The 23128-nt window shown below is 37.7% G+C and overlaps 1 protein-coding gene across 8 annotated transcripts in view; it reads left to right on the top strand.

Annotated features, from left to right (window-relative positions):
• iqsec1b (IQ motif and Sec7 domain ArfGEF 1b) overlaps nt 1–23128 on the top strand; it is a 532991-nt gene that overhangs the window by 423416 nt on the left and 86447 nt on the right. For 6 of the 8 annotated variants that reach the window (XM_043707985.2, XM_043707986.2, XM_043707990.2 and 3 more), the window contains one exon: nt 21793–22075. In XM_043707985.2, the coding sequence (XP_043563920.1) occupies nt 21793–22075 (283 nt within the window). Of the gene's footprint in view, nt 1–13545; nt 13700–16041; nt 16063–21792; nt 22076–23128 lie in introns of those variants that run through there. The other 2 variants (XM_043707987.2, XM_043707989.2) reach the window with 2 other exon arrangements.

Raw genomic sequence — 23128 nt, 5'->3', positions numbered from 1 at the left:
CATTCCCCTTAATCAAAGGGCCAAAAACAAGGGGGCACACTTTTAAAGTGAAAGGTATGACGGGATTTGAGGAAATCATTTTGTATCCAGAGGGTGCTGGGGGTTTGGAAGGGTAGTTGAAGCAAATAACCTCACAACCAATAAAAAGTACTTGGATCAACACTTGAAATGTCATAACCTTCACTGTGGACCCAGTGCCAGAAAATGCGATGGCCCAAAGGACCATGACTTTAACATATATGATTCCAACAAATTGAGAGTTTGGACAATTGAAATCTTGAACATTTGACACTGGAAGGACACGGAGTATAATTTGGAGAAAGTAAGGTATTTTATGAAGTCAGAATACTCTTAGATAGGTCGCTCAACGACTGGTGAGGAAAATGATTTTATTGTATGTAGAAGTGATTTTGGTGGTGCTTGAAGTGTTGAATTCAAATTCAAGCAGTGCAGTGAGATTTATGCTATCTGTTTCAATGAGCCAGAAAAAATAATGGAGTCATGAATGGTACAAAGTTTTGATGACTTTATTGTTCTGAATGTTCAGATAGAAAACAATTAGACTTTCTCCTATACTCATTTTATCTGGTAAATGCGAGTTGTTTGAATTGCCAGAGCTTTGGTTTTCTGGTTGAAAGCAAATCACTTTGTCACATGCAGACATAATAAATAATGAGATCTCATTACATTTTGTGAAGTAATACAGGACAGGTATATGTGAATGACCATGAATAACCTTAAATATAAACTACTGAATTTTGCACTAATTAAATAACTGACATTCACGACCACATGCTTGGTAACATTCTGGCAAATATAACTGTTAGAAAGAGAACCATTTATTTATATTTTGTACAAGTTTTCATTGGACCTCTGTGAAAGATCCATCATCCATCTTTCCAATGTTTTTAGGGAATTCTAATCTGTTGATGATTATAGCGATGTTTTTAATTTGTTAATAGAATGGGTCATCACTGGCGAGGCTAACATTTCTTGCCCATCCCTAATTACCATGGAGAAGCTGGTGGAGTGCTGCTTTCTTGGAATGCTATCGTCCTTGGCTTGCTTTTAAGAAAGCAGTGTTAGGAATTTGATCCAGTGACCATGAACAAATGACATTATAGTACCAAGTCAGCATATGTGGAGGGGAATCTGGTGCTGTTTCCATGCATTTGTGCTCATTCTATGATCGTAGTGGTCATTAGTTTGGAAGTGGATCAATGGTGCTGGAAGAGCACAGCAGTTCAGGCAGCATCCGAGGAGCTTCAGCAAAATCGACGTTTCGGGCAAGGAAGTGTTCAGGCTCGCATGATCTTACGGCATAACTTTATTAGAATGCTGCCTGGTATGAAAAAATACAAAGAAATCCCATCAAAAACTGAAATACTTGTTAGAACACCAAATTATTGGTAATTGAAATCTTGAAAGGCTGGCACTGGATAGATACCTAGCAGATTGTCGATTATTCAACAAATAATGAGTGACCATGGTCACATGATCAAATGCAAGGCGTTTTGAACGGAGAGCAAAAGTAATTACATACAGTGAAGGGCCTATCCAATCTAAACTTGAATATTGACAGATGAGTGAAGGAAAGGGGGAAAACAGAAACAGGGATTAGGACTATTTGCTTGCACATAGAATTACAGAACTGGTTGAACAAAATCGCCTGTTCCCATGTTTTAACTTTTCGTGTATAGCTAAGGTTTCCAATGTTTTAATGCTACAGCCCTTGCAAGTGGGTGCACCTGGATGTCATGGAACATCTCTTCTAACCTGTTGCAGATCAATTTCACACTAAACATTTGCCCTTATTAATTTTGGAGCTACAACAAGAGTAGTTAGAGAAATTTCCTACAATAGTAAGACAATGTAAAGAATAAAGAAATGCAGAGAGAAGTTCATATTTTAAAGAATGTTATGATTTTACTTTGCATCCACAATTGAAACTATAACATTTGAAGAAAGTGTTGCAATACTTTTTACATGACCACCACAGTAGACCATCACTGAATTTCACAGTAGGCTTCCCGCTTTAATAGGAATAAGTTGTATTCCTAACAGATCTATCTGAGGGACATATGACACCAATTGATTAGCTTACTCTGTTTGACATTATTGTTCAATTTCATTTTTTAAAAAAACAGGTAAACTACCATTAATGACATTAACTGGAACTTCAAAACGAACAAAGATCTTTAGCTTTTTGGGTCTATATTTCGTCTGTTCAAAGTGAATGGTGTAAGTAAGAGATGATCTTTAATACAAGATCATTTTTAGTTGGACTGTTTATGCTTCAAATGCTCCATTAATTCATGGAAGTTATTGTCACTATATAGAAGAATTCCACTTTTTTTTTGTCTGCTCATCCATGAATATTTTTAAAATTTGAAGTAGTTTTGCGATTTAATGAATAAATGCAATTTTGCTCATTGTATTAATGAGTCACCTCAAAATGACAGAGCAAGGATAATGGTACACGACACAAAATTTGGAAACAATAAAAGAGAAGATAAAATAAATCAGTAAGTAACTAGTGGCTTCAATTATATTGCTAAAGGTTGATTTGGGTCAGATGCATAGGTGTCATGATTAGCTGCTGAAAGGGTGTATTCTGGCAAAACATCTGCTCAAATTCCATCTCTTGGGAGCTAGCTTCAGTAATACAAGATGATTATGTTCAAATGTTGGATTTATGGAGAGTAGAAATGCTGCAAGGGAAAGATGTGCTTCTTATGAGAAAGGTAACTTCAGTTTCAGAGATAACTAGTAAGCTTGTGGAGATGTGGAAGTGTAAACCCAAGTTATAGGATGGTATATAATGTCAGGAAGAATATAAGAGTCAGCTGCTATTGATATTTGTAATTATGTTGTATCTTTTGAGACTTAAAAGCGGCAATATTTTCATTGCTCCATCGGAGGAGATAAAAATCCAATGATTCAACTATTGCATACCAAGAGAACTGGAAGAACTTAATCCAAGCAATCAAATGGAAGATGAAGCTGAAAGCATGGAGGGAAATATTAGTAAAAGTGGACAGAATAACTTCATAAGTGGAAGTGAGATTGAGATAGATGTGATTTTGGTTCGAGATCATAATAGGAAATTATTTAAAACTACATGGCTGCCTAATTTGATTGCATAGTGCCTGTCATTACAGTGTGATGTGTGCTGTATCAACTCCAAAAAAGACATTGCATCTTGTCCAAACTTCTGGTGCACTCTGTTGGGTTACATTTTGGACATGTTGTTTTTAAAAAATATTGACTGAATGTATCTAGGGAGGAAGGTTAAAACATCAGTCAATTTGATGGTAATTTGACTGGCACGAGTATATATATATATATATATATATCCAAGCTCAAAGGTCCAACTGTTGCACCCTCCTAATCCCATAAAGTGGAAACGGTTTCAACAGGGGAAGGGCACCCAGCCTCCAATTGATTTGATCATGAACTGATTGCTCATTGGTTATTGCTGCATTATACAAACTATTTGACTCTTCCTCATTGCTGTAGCTTTTGTCCCAGTTAGGCACAACCAGAAGAGTGCAAAAAGAAGTCACAGAAGGACAGGATATTTCTAAATCAAGAAGATGGGAATGGTGGAGAAGGAAATATTTAAACATTCAAGTCCGTAAAAAGCTGGAGGCAGGTGCAAAATAAACTACTTGAATTTTGACCTTTATCTGAAGAGAGTTGGCGGAGAAGTTGGCTTTGTATGCAGTTCTGGTGAGAGCCCATCTGGAGTACAATTGACAGCACTAAACTCAGGCAATGTAGAGCAGCTCTGAAAAGGATATATTGAGCTTAAAGTGGAGCAGTATGTAGTTATCAGAATGCTAATAGCTGAAAATGTTGAATAATGAGGATTGAATATATAAACCAGCCTTGTATTCCCTTAATATAAAGAATTAATCAGATCTAATTGAACCATTCCAGATAATTACAGGTTTTGTTTTGGGGAATAGAAATAATTTATTTGTTCTTGTGTGATGGCCAGAACAAGCATCTCAGCCTTCAAATTCAGGCTAGAGTGATGTCAAAAGAGATCTCTTCCCAAAAAAGTAGCAGAAATTTGGAAACTTATCTTCCCTAAAAAGCTGCTGATGGTAGATCAATTGAGATGTTCAGAATTTAATATGGTCAAGAAGGCATATGACAGGCTTACTGCCTTCATTTGGGGTTTAGAGTATAAAAAGTGGCAAGTCTTGTTGCATCTTGATGGAAATTCAGTTAGGCCATATTTGGAATATTTTGCACATTTCTGGTTGCTACCCAACCAGAAGGCTAATGGGAGCTTTGGAGATGGCATAGAAATGATTTACCAGGATGTTGCCTGGCTTTGAAGGTATTAGCTACGAGGAACGATTAAACAACCTTGGTTTATTTTCACTTGAAAGTTGAAGGATGCCCTGATAGAAGTTTACAAAATTGAGAGGCATGAATTGATTAGAAAATCAGTCTTTTCTCAATGTCAAAATTGCTAGGAGCAATTTTAAAGATGATGTGAGGGGCAAGTTTTTTTTAAAAGAGTGGAAGTGCCTGGAATATAGTGTCAGAGAAGGCAGTGAAGGTAAATACAATAGCAACGTTTAAGAGGCATCTTGACAGTTACATGTACAGGCAAGGAATAGAGGGATGTGGACTGCAGAGAGGCAAAAGGTTTAAGTTTAGAAAGGAATTGTGTCGGTGCAGACTTGGTCGGCCAAAGGGCTTGTTCTTGTGTTGAACTTTGTTCTCTTTTTGTTCTTGGTTCAGTTGTGATTAATGTCAGGTTTACAGGCTTTTGCAACTAAATCAGGTCATTAAGTTTTCAAAATTCATTAGCAATTATCTAATTGAATGGTGTTGAACACTTGTGCTCCAGTGCAAATATGGCATTCTATGGTTGTCCATTCATTATATTATAAAATCAAAGGTCTAATTGTAGTTGTTCCAGGGGTTTTATTCCACTTTACTTCAAAGAAGCTAACAAGTCACTTCTCTCCATTGTTCAAGGAGTAAAGAGAGACTACCAGAAGTTGAGTCAAGTGTAATACAGAATACAAGAGTGGTGAAATTGAAGAAACTGATTTGCTTTTAATTTGTTTAAAGCTCCCCTATATTTATAAAATATTTTAAGATATAAGATGTCAAAAACTTTAGGCAGCACGGTGGCTCAGTGGTTGGCACTGCTGCCTCACAACACCAGGGTCCCAGGTTCGATTCCAGCTTTGGCTGACTGTGTGGACTTTGCACATTCTCCTCATGTCTGTGAGAGTTTCCTCCGGGTGCTCTGGTTTCCCCCCTCAGTCCAAAGATGTGCAGGTCAGGTGAATTGGCCATGCTAAATTGCCCGTAGTGTTAGGTGCATTAGTCAGAGGGAATGGGTCTGGGTGGGTTACTCTTTGGAGGGTCGGTGCGGACTTGTTGGCCTGAAGGGCCTGTTTCCACACTGTAGGGAATCTAATCTAATCTTTCTTAAGAGTGGGCGGCACGGTGGCACAGTGGTTAGCACTGCTGCCTCACAGCGCCAGAGACCTGGGTTCAATTCCCGCCTCAGACGACTCTCTGTGTGGAGTTTGCACATTCTCCCCGTGTCTGCGTGGGTTTCCTCCCACAGTCCAAAAATGTGCAGGTTAGGTGAATTGGCCATGATAAATTGCCCGTAGTGTTAAGATGAAGGGGTAAATGTAGGGGAATGGGTCTGGGTGGGTTGCACTTCGGCAGGTCGGTGTGGACTTGTTGGGCCAAAGGGCCTGTTTCCACACTAAGTAATCTAATCTAATATAATCTAATCAAAACTTAGTAAATAATTGTGTTACTGAAATTTCATCAGTAGCCACATGTGCTGTTGTGACGTTTACTCTTCAGTTGATCAATATGCAACAGTGAAATGTTAAATGTCTAAATTTGTTTTGAGAGTGGTTATAATGTGCATTTTGGAGCATTTACTTATTAATGGTATATCGGCCACTTTTTTTGTTCTTTGGCTGCCACCTGCAATTACAAATTCCAACTTGGGTTGCCATCTGATTTTCTTTTCTTGCTAGTGAAGTGTTTTTGAAATTGCTTTGGGCACAAAATCTTAGCTTGCAATATTTTGTTTTGTTTTCATCTTAATAGCAATTTCTGTGATTCTTTTTTTCTTATTTCTTAGAAATGCATTGGAATAAGATTGGAAGTTTGAAAGCTGTTTTCTTCGATGATCAATGCTGAAAATGAACCAACAACTAGCATTGATTACTCGAATAACAGTCCCATTAAGTAACCTTGTCTTTTCAACTCTGGAGAAAACTTTGAATATAAAAAGTCGTAAGGCCAGACTCTTGACAAAATATATATTTATAACTCTAAGACTTTTAACACACAGAAACTTTATGTAGCATTTTCTAGGGTAAAAACTTTTGATTCTATTCAAAAGAATTAATAGAAATCCTATGTTCAAACAATTACTGTTGCAAAGAAGATACTAATTTGACAGCACATGTTTTGTGGATCTCAGCTAATTACAAATCATTGATTTTAGTGGTTTGGAAATAATAATCACTTCACAATGGTTAGTATGTGGAATTGTCTCTGCCAAAAGCAGTTCAATACATTGAATTTTTTTAAAAGGTAAGGAAAAATTTGGAGTTATATAGTGCCCTCTCTGATTAATGGATATCATAAAGTATTTAATAGCTAATGAAATACACTGTCTATTTATCATTGTAATGTGGAAAACATGAGAATCAATTTGCACACTAAAAGCTACTTAAAAGCAAAGTAGTAATGACAAGACAATCTCTTTTGATAAGATAATTGAAGGCACAATATTGGTCATGAAGTTAGCGATAGCTTCCCTACTGATGTTTGACTCGTTCATTATTATTGTTTCCTTATTTTATGTTCCTTTTGTTCAATATTATCCTTTATTCTTCCTTTTGTCCACGAGATCTCATTCTTGGCTTAGTTATTTTTAATGAAATATATTTCTCTAAAACACTCTTGATCTCTCTTTCAATTTGTGTAGTCCTACCTCCTAGCAAGTATTTTCTTGTTTCCCCTTGCTTAGTTCCTCATCCTGCACAGTTTTCTCCATTCTATTCCTTTACTACTTGTATGAAACCACATCACTTTCAATTAACTAATTTATACTTTATTGTTACAGTTAGATGTGAGGTTTGCTTTCCTTATTCCTCTGTATCACTTCCTGTTAGTGCTTCCTTCCTTGCAATGGGTCAGAAAGAAATCTTTTTGTGAGCAGTTGTCATCCCTGATGATTGCAGTTATGTTTTTAAATTGTATCTTATAAGTTAAATATTCCTTTTAAATAGCTTGTATACAATATTATATTGGCAATCATAGCTGCAATTATGTATGTTATCCCAGTGATATCTGATTCTTTAATCCAACTGTTTTCACTTCTGTCTTTTTAGTACTGTTCATTGCAAACGAAGTTCAGTATATAATTTTTCATTGTTTCTGTTTTATGTGTAATGTTCCTATGGTAACCACCCTTAAGTTTTGAGTGTTTATTACTGTTATCTCTTTTTATACTTGGCCTTCGCTCCAGACCATTGCTTTGCCATACATACCTTTTCCTTGTTCCAGTTTAAATTCCTTTCTATCGTACTATTTCTTTCCAACAGAACCTTTTCCCCAGCATCTTGCTGGTTTGGTGCACTTTGACCACAGCGTTGTCTGCACCCAAAGCAAGGAATTGAGGTTAGTCTGACACAGTGGCATTGTGCTGGTGTCCATCTTGAAGCAGGGCATCAATGGCATGACCCATTTTCCGTGGTGAGAAGATATTTTTGGTGAGCTTTGATCACAGTAGAGGTGGTTAGCAATCTGATTAGCCTCCAGTTCTTCATGAAATAAATCACGCTCATGCCTCTTGCTGTGGCATCTGATGACTAAGTTGTCAGTAGACTCTTAGGGTTTCTGTCCAAACAGCATGTTGGTGTCTGTCAACCCAGAAGTTGATTTGTATCTTACCTAGTCCTGAAGTACTCTCCAGGTCATGCCTGGACCTTCATTGACCTGAAAAGGACTGGATGTGTTCATGTGGTGAAGCCCCACCATGCTGATGGCAAGTAATATTTTGAAACTTTCTCTTAAGACCTGTGAAATAAAACTTCACATGTTGCTTAAGTAGCTGTAGTTTGATGAAGGTGTCACTCACTTCCCAATCCATCGTCAAATGCCTCCCTTTCATTTTTGTTTTGGTTGACGTTATATGGCTTTTGGGTTTTTTGAAGTAGAATGCAAGCCTCGTTTGTTCCTTTCTTGGCTTGATTCACTGTTCTGACCTTTTTTATTCTTTCTTTTGCCTCTACTTTATTTTTCCACTGTTGTGGCCTCCAAGTCGTAGCCTCTTTTAAAAAGTTTTGCTCAGTGTATGTGTCTGTACCTTTAAGATATGAAGGTCTGTAGTAGGAGGTTCCAGTCTGAAATGCTTGCCCCAGATCAGTAGAAATTATGTCACACTGGCTCTGGCACCTAATTGAAGGAGACAAAATAGTGGAAACAACTGACCACTGCTCACAGATGAGCTGCTGTAGTTTAGCAGATCACTCTTTATTGTTTAAAGTTATTTTTTTGTCCAACAGGAGGACTACATAGTTATATATTGACTTCCAATGTTAGTTTTATGTCTGTAAGAAACCTTTTTGCTGTTTATTTTTAACTTTCAGACTGAAACAAGCATTTTCCACTGCAGTATCTTAAATTCTATGTTGGAAAGCAGGCTGAAACTATGTGCTAGTCCAGTTTGCTTTCTGATCAATTATTACTTCCAGGATGTTGAGGCTTAGTGATCCAGCGGTGGTAATACCATTGAATGTCAAGGAGTAATGGATAGATTGTCTCTTGCTAGAGATGGTCATTACCTGGCATGTGTGGAAAAACAAGTTTTACTTGCCTCCTGCCAATTCAAGCCTGGACATTGGCCCAGTTGTTGCAGTTCAACATGGATTGCTTCAATGTCTGACGAGTTGTGGTTGGTGCTGAAAATTGTGTAACCATTAGCAAACAACCTTTCTGATGATGATGAAAAGACATTGATGAAGCAACTGAACATGGTTGGACCATGTTCACTTGCTGAGAAACTCTTGCAGCCTTGTCCTGGAGCTGAGATGTCTGACCTCCAATAACCACAACTGACCTCCTTTTGTGCTTTGTATGACTGCCATAAGAAATAGGCACAGGAACAAGCTGTTCAGCAACTTGAACCTGCTCCACCATTTAATAGGATCCTATTTCTGCCCTTTTACTTTTCCTGCCCTTCTCCATAACCCCTGATTCACCTACTGATCAAGGATCGATCTATCTCAGCCTTAAATACACACAAGGATGCCTCCCCACAACTCACTGTGGCAAGGAGTTTCAAAGACCCTCAACCCTCTAAGCAAAGAAATTTCTCCTCATCTTAGTCTTAAATCAGCATATTTTTATTCTGGGACTATGCCCTATGGTCCTGTTCTCCCCCATGAAGGGAAACGTGCTCTGTGTTTACTCTGTTAACTCGCTTAAGAATCCAGTATGTTGCAAGAAGATCACCAAGCTTAACTCTCATTTGTCTAGGCTCCAGTGTACATGTTCAGTTCTGAAGATGGGTACTGGACCCAAAACATTACCTCGGCTTACTCTCCACAAACATCCTGCCAGACCTGCTGAGTTTTTGCAGCAATTTCTTTTTTGTTTCTGATTTCCAGCATCCAAGTTCTTTTGGTTTGTTTATTTATTACCATCACTATAATTGAGCATGATGGAGTTATAAGAAGTTGCATTGATTTTTTTTGACTCTTGATGCAAAGTTTTTTTCCATGAATTCCATGCCTTTTAAAAATAAAAAAGTGCATTTGCAGAATGTTAAATTGTTGTTGCAGAGCAATTGACCAGAAAATTAGATTGTCAAAATTTAATAATTTACAAGATGTATGAGCTGAATCTTCACTAGAGTGCCAATTTACGTGAAGCTTTCTTTACTTACTTTTCTAATCCTTCACCCTCCTGCTATTATCTAGCTTTCCCTTAAATGCTGTGCTGTTTGTCATTATAGAGAGATCTACATTCTCATCAATTGATGCAGATTTTCCTGAGTTAGCTAATGGATTTATTGTGCAATCACATTATTATGGCATCTAGGTTTGGACAACACCTGCTGCAAAAAAGCAGAAACCTCTACTCTGCACCTGTCCTATTAAAACATCGCTATAATTTTGAATATTGTGATCAAGTCACATTCTTTCTTAATTTGTAAATTGGATGTAAGCGTCAATGGCTAGGCTTCTATGTTCTCCCTCTATAGAAAAGAGCTCCAGTCCTGCATGCTGTTTTGGTGTCAACTTTATAAATTAATTTTGCATTTTTTTCCTGAATCTTAACTATTACTTTTGTAGTATCATGACTAGAAATGTCCACTATTCTCAGTCTGTCTGTTTTCAAGTTTTTTTATCTCGCTCAACCTCAGCAGAAAGCAGTGTGGTGAGTTACTGTATTAGCTAGCTTTTAACTATCTTAACTGGATCAGTTATAGTTCTGAAATTTCTATCACAAATTTAGAGTTGTACCCTATTCATGTTGTTGTGAGGCTCCTAGAACCCACTGTCTAGAATTGAGTACTCCACCTATAGTCTTCAGTTGTCTGTCGCCACCGAATTACTTGGAGAGGAGGTGAATGGTTTGAATTGGATTCATATTGGCGTTAAATGTTCAAGAATGAGGTTGAATTGGTATGTTGATGTCTTAAGTGGTGAAGGATTCCAGGAATCCCAGGATTCTTCGAAATCAATCTTGTGTAATGTTACAAGCCAATAATTAATGGAGTATTGCTTGCTGTTTCTAGAAGAAGTGTATGCGCTTCAAATGAAATGCATCAAAACAAGTAGGGATTCTACAGATGCTCGCTTCCTCATTATCATGGAGACCTAAACATAATGGGCTGTTGCATGATTTCAGTCAGCGGGGTGACCAAAAACACATGGTTATAACAGGCTTAAAGTGACTACCTTATTTTCTTTATCACTTGGTTCCTCTTAAAAATGCTTGAATTAGAGAACATTTAAATTAACCCATTCAGACATATTATTATGACACACCTGGAGCAGGTGGGAGTCCTCATCCAGAAGTAGGAACAATAATACTATGCGTCAAGAGATTAATATTTGAACTATGCTCCAATACCTCTGGATGCCAATATAGTACTAAAGGTTTTTTCAAAGCTTAATTTAAAAGGTGCACCAGCTTCATCAAATCAGAATGTTGGAACACAAAATGAGACCATTCAATCCATAATATCTGAAAAATATATAAGCAATTACATGTGCAATCCATCAAATTGTCAAAAAGTGAATTGGTTAAAAATCTTTCAACACCTAATTGTAACAATGTTGTTGGTATAGAGACTTCACCCATGCCAACCAAATATCCCAACCCAGTCTAGTCCCACCTGCTAGCACCCGGCCCATATCCCTCCAAACCCTTCCTATTTATATACCCATCCAAATGCCTTTTAAATGTTGCAATTTTACCAGCCTCCACCACTTCCTCTGGCAGTTCATTCCATACACGTACCATCCTCTGTGTGAAAAGTTGCCCCTTAGGTCTCTTTTATATCTTTCCTCTCTCACCCTAAACCTATGCCCTCCAGGGACTCTCTGACCCCAGGGAAAAGACTTTGTCTATTTATCCTATCCACGCTCCTCATAATTTTGGAAACCTCTATAAGGTCACCCCTCCGCCTCCAACGCTCCAGGGAAAACAGCCCCAGCCTGTTCAGCCTCTCCTCATAGCTCAAATCCACCAACCCTGGCAACATCCTTGTAAATCTTTTCTGAACCCTTTCAAGTTTCACAACATCTTTCCAATAGGAAGAAGAGCAGAATTGCATGCAATATTCCAACACCGGCCAAACCAATGTCCTGTACAGCCGCAATGTGACCTCCCAACTCCTGTACTCAATACCCTGACCAATAAAAGAATGCATACCAAATGCTGCCTTCATTATCCTATATACCTGCTATTCCACTTTCAAGGAGTTGTGAACCTGCACTCCATGGTCTCTTTGTTCAGCAACACTCCCTAGGAACTTACCATTACGTGTATGCATCCTGCTAAGATTTGCTTTCCCAAAATGCAGCACCTTGCATTTTTCTGAATTAAACCCCATCTGCCATTTCTTAGCCCATTGGCCCATCTGATCAAGATCCCGTTGTAATTTGAGGTAACCTTCTTTGCTGTCCACTGCACCTCCAATTTTGGTGTCATCTGCAAACTTACTAACTGTACCTCCTATGCTCACATCCAAATCATTTACGTAAATGACAAAAAGTAGTGGACCCAGCACCGATCCTTGTGGCACTCCACTGGTCACATGACTCCAGTCTGAAAAACAACTCTCCACCACCACCCTCTGTCTTCTACCTTTGAGGCAGGTGTGTATCCAAATGGCTAGTTCTCCCTGTATTCCATGAGATCTAACCTTGCTAATCAGTCTGCCAAGGGGAACCTTGTCGAACGCCTTACTGAAGTCCATATAGATCACATCTACCGCTCTGCCCTCATCAATCCTCTTTGATATGTCTTCAAAAAACTCAATCAAGTTTGTGAGACATGATTTCCCATGCACAAAGCCATGTTGACTATCCCTAATCAGACCTTGCCTTTCCAAATACATGTAAATCCAGTCCCTCAGGATTCGCTCCAACAACTTGCCCATCACTGTCGGGCTCACTGATCTATAGTTCCCTGGCTTGTCCATACCACTCTTAAATAGTGGCACCACGTTAGCCAACCTCCAGTCTTCTGGCTCCTCACATGTGACTATTGATGATACAAATATCTCAGCAAGAGGCCCAGCAATCACTTCTCTAGCTTCCCAGAGAGTTCCAGAGTACACCTGATCAGGTCCTGGGGATTTATCCACCTTTATGCATTTCAAGATATCCAGCACTTCCTCCTCTGTAATATTGAATATGCATTTATCATGAAGACCTTGACCCATTAAAGATCCATTGGTTTGATTTTTTTCACTATTTACATGATTTCCTTTTAAATTTATTGTTAGATTGAAATATTAATATGAGATTAAATAATCTATATCTTCAGATATGTGACTGCAACTTCAGTGTATACATTCTTGAAAGAGTTAATAAGCCTTATTAATAAGGAGCTGAATCTCTCTCAAATGCAGGCAACTTCAGTTGCAGAGCTGATCAGTATCAATAAATTGGTAAAGACAGAGTTCAACATTTATCTGTCTGAAAACATCTATTAATAGAGCTGCCTACACAACATCACATGGACCGACTCCCAGTTGTATTGCTGTTTGCACTGACAATCTGCATCAAATATGATTACAGCATTGCCTTCTAGTGGCAAATACCTCCCTGGGAAAAGCTTTTAACAAATCACGTTGATTAACTCGATCAATCAACCACTCCCAAGCAGACCAGTCATTTCCTTCTCTAAGTCCTGTTGAATTTCATTCTGATGCTGAAACAAGATTGTATCCTGAGCTGCTCAAATCTCCTGAGTTCTGTTGGAGCATTCATGTAATTTTTCCATATGTGCCATGTTGCACCATTATTGTGTTTTACAATGTTTAGCCGAACTGAAGTTTTGTTAACACCATTGGGTACCCACTTATACTGACTGTTATAACCATGTGGTGTTTACATTGTACATCTGAGAGAACACAGTCTTTCCTGGAGCTTGAATTGGATAGTAGGTAAGCATGTTACTTCATGATATTAACAAATCTACAACTTAGGATTGAAATGATTAGGAAAACTTTAATTCATTAAAAAGCTGTACTTTTTCTGAAGAAGATTTGTAAATGGATGTTTTATTGTTTAAAAAGTGCATACAATTTCAATTTTAAAAATACATGTACTCATACACATTTTGCAGCCAGGTTCAAGTTAGATATTGCTTAATTATTGGTTAGAAATGGTAATTGTTAGCTTTGTAAAATTTTGCTGTCTGTGCTTCCTGGAAATAGGTGGGGAAAGCTGTATTGGAATATTTTATGCAATGGATAATTTTCAACTTGTCAGTACGTACTTGAAGCAAATATGGCAATATCCACAACCCACATTATTATCAGTAAGAAGTCAAGTAGTAGAGCTAACAAAGAAGCACTGATCATGCATACTTTAAGATTTATCTGTGCACTATTTCTATATTGACATTTTGCATCGAAAAATAGTCTTTATAAATGCTCACATCATATTATAATGAGACTTTGTATTTATGTCTGTAAAGCTCCATAAGACGAGTAGTGGCTTCTAAGACCTTTTCAGTCGATGCTAATTATGCATAAATTGGATTTAAGGCACGTAGGGATTTCTCAATTAAAGCATTTTTTGATTTGTGGTATATTTGATTTGCAGATTTTATGAAGGTGCTCTTGGGTACATAATCAAACAAAGACACCCTATAAATGCTTCCAATTCAGGAAAGCATGATTATGTTCAGATATGGTGAAATGCTTATCAGATTAAGGTTCTAAAATTATCTTCTGGGTTGGTGGAACTGGGATGATGATTTGCTCTTTAAGAGATCACACTCCAATGTTCACTGTTTAATGGTCTACTTTCATCAGTTTAGCAATGAGATTGCTATGCACCTGGTAATCTGTGGAGATAGCAGTTATATAGTGGTTGCATCTTACTCCTTAATAGTGGACAAGGTTATTCACTTCATTAGATGTGATTAGTTCTGCTTCTTGTGGTCCTCTGTGTTCCAGTGTAATTTGATTTTTTGTAAAGTCCATGAATTTGACTTTCTGTACAGTTGTACAAGTGTTTGCTTCAGGCCTTTTTTTTTATAAAGCAGCATTGGTTTGTTTTTACTGCTATAAATTTGAATTTTCCTTGTTGGACAGAATCTTCATTCATGATGCTAAATTCCACATATGCAGAGAAACACAATCCCGCCTTTCAATGAATTGCTTCAGGAAAAGTGCTGTACTGAAGCCTTCAGTTCACTTCCAGGTTTTCCCTTGTGTTTCTACCACGTGTTTTTCCTTCAGGTTTGAATTTCACTTTTGATTATTTATAACTGAATGGTCAAGCAGGATCATCCTCCTAATCACGTGTACATTTATCTCTTGCTGAAGAGAAATATGGGGGCTTGTGTTGTAACACAAACAGCCCAGATGTTTGTTAATGAGGATCAATGATAATGTACACTTTACGTAAATATCAGGATGTAGATTATTGCAACACGTTTCTGTCATTCAGAGACTTATAATACAATAATCTGTCGTACAATATATCGGTGCTCTACTGCTTGAGGACTACAGGAAAAATGGAGCTCAAGTTAATGCTTGAGAGAAATACTGGACTGTTTGTGTATGTGAGGAATCAAATGAGCTCAATATTCAGAGGCAAAGGCAATCCAAATTCAATGATAGTGTTGACATCGGGATATCAATATTATCTCGTCAGAAATGCTTTTGAAATTCCTTGCATATTTGAACTGTTTAAGCATTTGTCTGCATTCACTTTGAGTAAAATGCTATTACTGCAGAGGCTTTCTTTTTTTTTTGCTATTATTTTGTGTGTGTGTGTGTGTGTGTGTTCGGAAGGTAAAATGAATCAAGCAGATAATGAAACTCATGATAAGAGAAACAGCAGTGAAATTGCAGGATGTGCTTGAGTTCCCATGAAGCATAAACACATTTTTAAAAAAAAAAGACTGGATTTTATCTGCAGGCTATGTCATCCTATGTCGCACTCCATTCTGATTGGTAGTTCTGAACAGCTGAAGACTCAGGCTTTCAAAGAAAGAAGCAGCAAGAAATGACATTAGAACAAGTACTGTATTGTATTCACTTGTCTCAGCTGTGGGAAAGATCAATCCCTTCACAGCTGCTTAAGTGGATGCGTTCTCGCACTCATTTTTAACAGAATCTGTGGCAGGTTGGCATTTTAAATTTCAGAATGCATTTGAAAGGCTTTCAGTTTTGTAGCAATCCCACACACAGATTTGACTGGCTTTATGGATTATCAAGTGTAGTATCATTTGCACCCAGTTAAATCAAGAGCTAATCTGCAGCATGTTCAGGCAAGCCCATAGGTTCAGCAGGTGAGATTGCGTTTTTTATTTTTAGAAATTGGAGTATTTGTTCCTATTGCTCTGGAATGTGCTCCATTATTCCTGTTTTGATTGTAGTGCATGAAACGAGGAACTAAGAATTTCATACTTTACTTTCTGTCTTAAGTCAACATTTTGGATTTTTCATTTTTTGCCAATTATCTTTACAACAAAGCATGCAAATGATTTAAACATAAGTCCTATTTTTAGGAGTCAGTGACATTTTACAGTCAAACCATGCTTCGTTCCTTGGGAACTGATTGTCAAAAGTATTTACCATTTCTGGATGTTCAAATGACCTTGTTTGTTTATGGACTGTGTAAGTCTAGGAAATCCAAAAAGCTATTCAAATAGAGAATGACAACTAAAGCGTGTCCCCTCCATTGCACAATGTATACACTGATTGATCAGGTCTAATCTCACTCACAAGAAATGGTACAGAATTTGGATGACTAATACCATTATTGGGGGTGGGGGGGGGGGGGACAAAGGACTAATGCAATTTTGTTGCCGGTAAGTGAAGTAACTCAGGTTGTTTTGTGTTTAGAGCTTTTGCCATTACCCAGTAGGATGTTTTTCTAAATTGTTGGTTTATCTATTGAAAATATTCTGTAACGTATGAATGGATTAATGCATTATTTGGATATTAAAGTGAGTAATGTAAACTGGAAGGAATCTGTGTCCTATGCTAACTTAACCTCTGCAATGAAAGGATTTGGTCTGCTTCAACTGACTGTAACTTTTATTCCGGCCTGTTTCCCATGTCCCTATTTCAATTCGCTTTCAATGACAACTTCCAGATAATGGCCATACATGGATATGACCTAAGAATACTATTGACTTTGCTGAGATAATTACTGATTTCCAATGTATGGGTAAAATATGAGGGGACTGTTAAACATTGACACCTGCAAGCAAGTGAAGAATGAAATTGGGAAAAGGAAATAAATGTAAAAATAAATATATTAACTTAGGAACAGAACACATTAACTGTGATCATTTGATTTCTTGAGTACTCATTCTGACATTGCTTGGGGACATTAATTCCAAGCCCTGCCAATTGTGGAACTCAATAGAACAATTCTTAGTATCACAGATTCAATGTAACTGTGCCATTTTTTTAAGTCTGAAGTGTTGGGGAGAAATTATTTTGACTGGACATGTCAAATAAATATCTGCGATCGATGGTACCTAGTGCACTAGGTAGAAAAGATTAGAAGGATTTGTGTAGCTCATGTTTCTTTACATCCACAATATTTGCTGAAATGCTAAAATGAAGCCCTGTTTACCAACTCTGGAAAATTGCATTTTGTTTGAAGGATCTGCATTTATTTCAGTGAATAAACTTCCAGTGTAATACTAAAGTTGCATGGAGAAGATTTTTTTTAAATAAAAGAATGCTGTGAGGAAGATTCAAGAGATGGAAGCATATAAATCTACACTGGAAAGGCCAGATCCACGGAAGGGTGGAATGATTTGGAGTAAAATGAGTAGAGTGACCTGAAAGGGCAAGAACTTTAACAGTAATGGTACAATGTTGGATAAGGTTTAACTGGAAAAAATGATAAGTTGAAATGGGAGATGGTTTACCTAAATGTATGAAAATTATTTTCTTCATACACAGGAATATTGTTTCCTCGGCCAGCATTTCTTATCCATCACTAATTACCTGGGGAAGGTGGTGACGAAGAGTCTTGAACCGCTGCAGTTCTTCGGTTGTTGGTACACTCACAGTACCTTTGCAGAGTGTCCCATGATTTTGACCCAGTGATGATGAAGGAATGGCAATTTTGTTCCAAATCAGAATGTGTGGATTGGAGGGGAATTTCTAGGTGTTGCCCTTGTCCTTTTGAGGTGGTAGAAGTTGCAGTTTGGAAGATGTTGCCTTGGTCAGTTATTGCAATGCTTGTAGATAGTGCTACTGTATCAGTTTTGAAGGGAGTGAATGTTGATGAAGAATGTCATACAAATAGTAGTGAAGCAAGTTCTTGGCTTAGAACACCAGGAAGTGGAAACAACATGAATGTAGATAAGAATTGAGAACTGTGAAGGAAATTTTGGTGGGAGTGGTTTACAGCTTTCCCAGTGAACACTATCCTGTTGGATAGAAAATTAACCATAAATAAGAGGAGTCTGTAACAAAGGTATCACAAAACTCATAGGTTATTCCAACTTTTTTTAATGTAAAGTGAACTGTTCCCAGTGTTGGAAAGATTAAAAGCCAAATGACAAGCATTTAAGGGCAAATGTATATCACCACCTGTCACCCTTTTCACCCAGCCACCCATCATCCCAGCAGGGCTCCCCATCTGTTGCATCTCCCACATCATCCTCAGGCCTTCCGTGCAGCCCCTGTCACCCAAGTAGTTCTGGTCTCCCCCACTGCAGACTCTCCCATCTGCAATGAGTGAGCCAACCCCGCAGCACTGACTTTCATTCCACTGCTTCCAACTGCAGTCGCCTCCTCCAAACCACCGCCGATGCCACCACCCTGTGGCCATTTCCAACCATTCCCAAGCATGAATTTTCTTTGGTAATATGGGACTTTCAGGGGCATATTCCTATGCCAAGTCTATGCATTCCGAGTGCTCGAACTACTGATGTAGTCTGTAGTCTGATTAGATGCCAGTTAATTTATATTCATTAATTTCCCAAGTGTAGGTTTTATTGGGAAAGCTGAGGTTTATTACTGATCTAAAGTTGTCCTGAACAGATCATTTTGGGCAATCTTGAAGTTCTGAGAAGTTCCAATACACCTGTAGCTTCAAAGTGGAATCTTATGGTAATGTCCCAACCTCCGGACTAGACATTCTCGACATGAGTCTGATGCCAGGGCTTGTTGGAAATGGAAGGTGTGTTTGTAATGTGACCAAACAAATTCATTATTAGCCTGTAAATTCTTCCAACGTGCCAGATGGCAGCGAGTAAGAGAGAGAGAAACATACCTGGTTAGCCATCTTGCAGAAGGAAATGGCAAACCACTGCCACACTTTGCTCATAAGTGTGGATGATCCTGTGGACACCCATGGCCCAACCCACCGAAATGAGCATGGGAGAAAAAGTTTCAGAGGGCAGGTAAAACACAATTACATTGGAATGGAATTACTCTCCAAATACAGGGTTTTTGCCTTGAAGAACATTGATGATCCATTTGGGCTTCAACACTGATGGTTATTATTTTTATTGAAGCCAAAGCTTCATTCTCAAGCTTTGTAAAGTATTGACATTGAAAGTCCCAAGGCTGATCCTGAACTTTGGATTTATTGGTTTGGGCCTCGAGGTTGCTGGTGCAGTAACAAAACATCTGTGCCATTGTCATGCATCTGTTGGAGGAAGAGCTCTTATTGCATAAGAATAAATAGTGAAGAAACATCCTTCAAAGCTGTTTAAAATTCTTTAGTGTTTTTTACAAACAAATTTTTTTTTTGTTTCCCTGTTTATGTGACTGCCAGCCGTTTGGTATCAATCCTGGCCAAAGTCATGTGACTGCGGCCTGTTTAAATATAGTCTGCAATTTCTCAATGGCAAACAAAACTTCTATTTGACTGATTTGAGTTGATATGATTTGTTAAGAAAGTGTGATTTTTTTTTTGTATCTAACAAAATCAGATTTAGATCGTGGTCCTTATTTTGAATTGATAGATTTAATCTAAAGTGAAGGAAATTATTCTATTACGTGACAGGTTTTTGGTAACTCTGGCTCATATCTGTAAATATGAAACTTTATCTGAAAATTACTGTTCGGTGGTTCCACCTCTTTCTCTACATTTTGTCCTTTCTCTCCACTTCAGACCTCACTGCCTCTGCCACCCCACTTTCCCAAAGTGTATTTTTAAAAACTTGAGACTATATGAAACAGCTGATCTGAATTCTTGATGTGCAATGAAAAGCTTGTCAACTCTGTACTGAATAATTGATCTCTTGTATTAAGTGACTAAGCAAGTCCATGGTTTATTCATTATGAATGAAATAATTTAGGATTCTAATCAGAATGTGACTTTGGGTACAAGCTCTTGCACTGAATAGGATTAAAATACTTTGGGTGTTACCTTCATGTACACTGCCTAGAACACTTCAAAATGCTTAGAACTCCCAACATAATGTATTACTTGTGTTCTTCCCACAAATTTAAGATAAAATGGTAGATTTTCCTTCTATTTACATTTGCATCCACTCCTTCTGTAACGTACAATATCCAGAACAGTGAATGACAGCTGTGTAGTACATTTCCTTAAGACACAAATAGTTGAAGCAAAAAAAAGTTTTGAATTAAAGTATTTGCACTGCAGAGTTAGTCTGCTGTTCACAACAGGTCAGAATTAGGATACTTACTGTAGATTTTAGCACTTATTGCAGATGCAGTGTAACGTAGAAAACTAAAATATTTCGTGATCATGTAAGTAACTGAGACAAAAAGGGAAACTTTTTTGGATAAATTTGGGACTGAAAAACAAATGAGTTTAAGCACAATCTGGAATGTGTGGTTAAGCAATGCATTTTCATAGCTCTTTTCATAGTCTGTATCGGACAGTGCTAAATATCAAAATTCCCCTCCAGATTCTGAGCCAAAGTTGAACAATGCCATGGGAGATCATTTTAAATTCAAATTATGCTTTACTAATAGAAACTTTGTACTGCTGTATGTAGGTTAGTACAGGAATTGCTATTGCTTAACCTTTGGTATGAACACTTCAAGAACTTTGAATTGTGTAGTTTCTTAAGTCAATAAAAACATTGCATTTATTTTGTTTGTAGCTAGAGTTTCTGCTGGAGAATCCTTCGAAATGATAGTTGCTATTAAGTGAGGATTTAGAAGTACATTATTCATAAAGGCTGCAGATCTTAACATTGCTCCTTTTTGAAGCTGTTGAAATACAAGTTGCAAAATATTAAGTACACTTCTGTAACTGCAATTTGTTTTTCCTGTAGAACAGCTATCAACCTATATGCTTTAACAAAGTAATGATGATGTAGAATGTTTTACCTGACTTGCATTTGCTCATTTTCACCTTGCTTTTTAGTTTTGTAAATTTACTTAGGATATGTTTGAATCACAATGCATTCAATTTTTAATGGCAGACCTGAATTGTGTCTCCTATCTGGTTGAACTGTATTCTGGAAGCTCTCATGCATACCGTAAAAGATAAATGCTTTGCCATTGCTCCAAAGGTCAGAAAAGCAATGGAAGAAATGTGCGTGCAGGATGAGATCAGCACTTCCTGCCTTTCACAGGATTGTTTCACTTGTCAAAAACGGTTGCAATGATTTCATCCAATCATCTAATATGATTTTTTAAATTATTTTTCAAAGATTATTAATGAAGAATGCTGTAAATGTGAAGGTAGTTGTATATTTTTAAACTTTGTTGATCACTGTCGATAAGGAAAGGATGTTGGATCATTATGAAGGCAGGGAAGTGGTTCATTTTAAATTTTCTTTCAGTAAAATAAGTTTGGTTTACACTGAATTTACAGATTCCACCAAACTATCCAACTGAAATGACTACCTCAATTCAGTTGACTACCTTGCAAACAATGTGTAATGTGTACTTTGAACTATATTTAATAGCTTACTGGTGCATGTGAATTTGTATTAACTATCTTTGGATACTTCTGTTTACTTCAGTACATGCCATTGTTTTTGTCAAACATTTAGATCCGTAAATGGTTACAAACCATTATTTATCTGTTGCTGATCTGAATTATTTTCCTTTTCTTCTAGTGTGGAGGGTGATGCTCCAGGAAGTGAGACGGGCACCTCTCTTGACAGCCCTTCAAACTATAGCCAGGGTCCAATAACTCATAGTGCTGCTGCCAGTCCTGATCAATTTGATGGTTCCTCTTTGGTATCATTCCCTGCCTCACCTGGTCATCAGCGTCCTAGGCGGCCCAAGCTTCAACATTCCACCTCCATACTACGAAAGCAAGCAGAGGAAGACGCAATTAAGCGCTCCAGGTCTCTGTCAGAAAGCTATGAGCTCTCCTCAGATCTGCAGGATAAACAGGTAATAATCATGTAACATGTTGCTTTTCTGTCTGCATATATGCCAATGTATAAGTCAAATTGATCAATTACGAGTTTATAGAAAGTTATAGTATAGCAAGGTGTATATCATGCAACAAGTGAGAGTATGGAAGGAGACAAGTTGCTACTTTGAAATCACATTATTCTTTTTGTCTTAAAAGAGTTATTTTATTTCTGTTTATAACTCTCACCAGTAAACATAAAGCATTTACTGGAGAACAATGGTCTCCTGCCTCCAAAAATCCCTTCTGTACACAAGCAAAATAGGCACTTGCTATCCACAGCATTATTGCAGACCATTGTTTTGGAAATCTGACATTAGTGTAAACACACATTCCCTTGATGGTAGAAGATTAAAGGGTGATGTAATTCAGATGTTTAAGCTGATGAAAGGATTTGCTGGAGCAGATAAAGAGGATAGAGAACATAGGTGATGACCTTAAATTTGGGATGATATAAAGAAGCATTTTGCCACATAAAGGTAGCTAAAATGTTGTTGAGCCAAGGTCAGTTGAAAATTTCAAATCTCTATTTGATGGTAAAAATGTATTAGGTAGATGGAATGTCAATGCAGATGAAGCCTAATCATAATGATTGGCAGAACACCCTCTGAACTGAATGGCAGACTCCTATTCCAGTGTTCTCATAAATAGCAACTTTATCCCTTACTGAAATCACTTGAAATTATATTTTCTTCTATCTGTCCTGCATAAAGCATTGTGGTGATGATAGTGTAGCCATTATTACCCGGTTATGTCATGGTCCCTTCTCTTTTTGATGTCATAGAGATGTACAGCATGGAAACAGACCCTTCGGTCCAACCCATCCATGTCGACCAGATATCCCAACCCAATCTAGACCCACGTGCCAGCACCTTGCCCATATCCCTTCAAACCCTTCTTATTCATATACCCATCCAATGCCTCTTAAATGTTGCAATTGTACCAGCCTCCACCACTTCCTCTGGCAGCTCATTCCATACACATACCACCCTCTGCATGAAAACGTTGCCCCTTAGGTCGCTTTTATATCT

This window comes from Chiloscyllium plagiosum, unplaced genomic scaffold (genome assembly GCF_037043375.1).
Source record: "Chiloscyllium plagiosum isolate Xiang-an unplaced genomic scaffold, Cpla_swu_hap1 HiC_scaffold_14, whole genome shotgun sequence".
Classification (NCBI taxonomy): domain Eukaryota; kingdom Metazoa; phylum Chordata; class Chondrichthyes; order Orectolobiformes; family Hemiscylliidae; genus Chiloscyllium; species Chiloscyllium plagiosum.
This window is presented reverse-complemented; position numbering and strand designations above follow the sequence as displayed.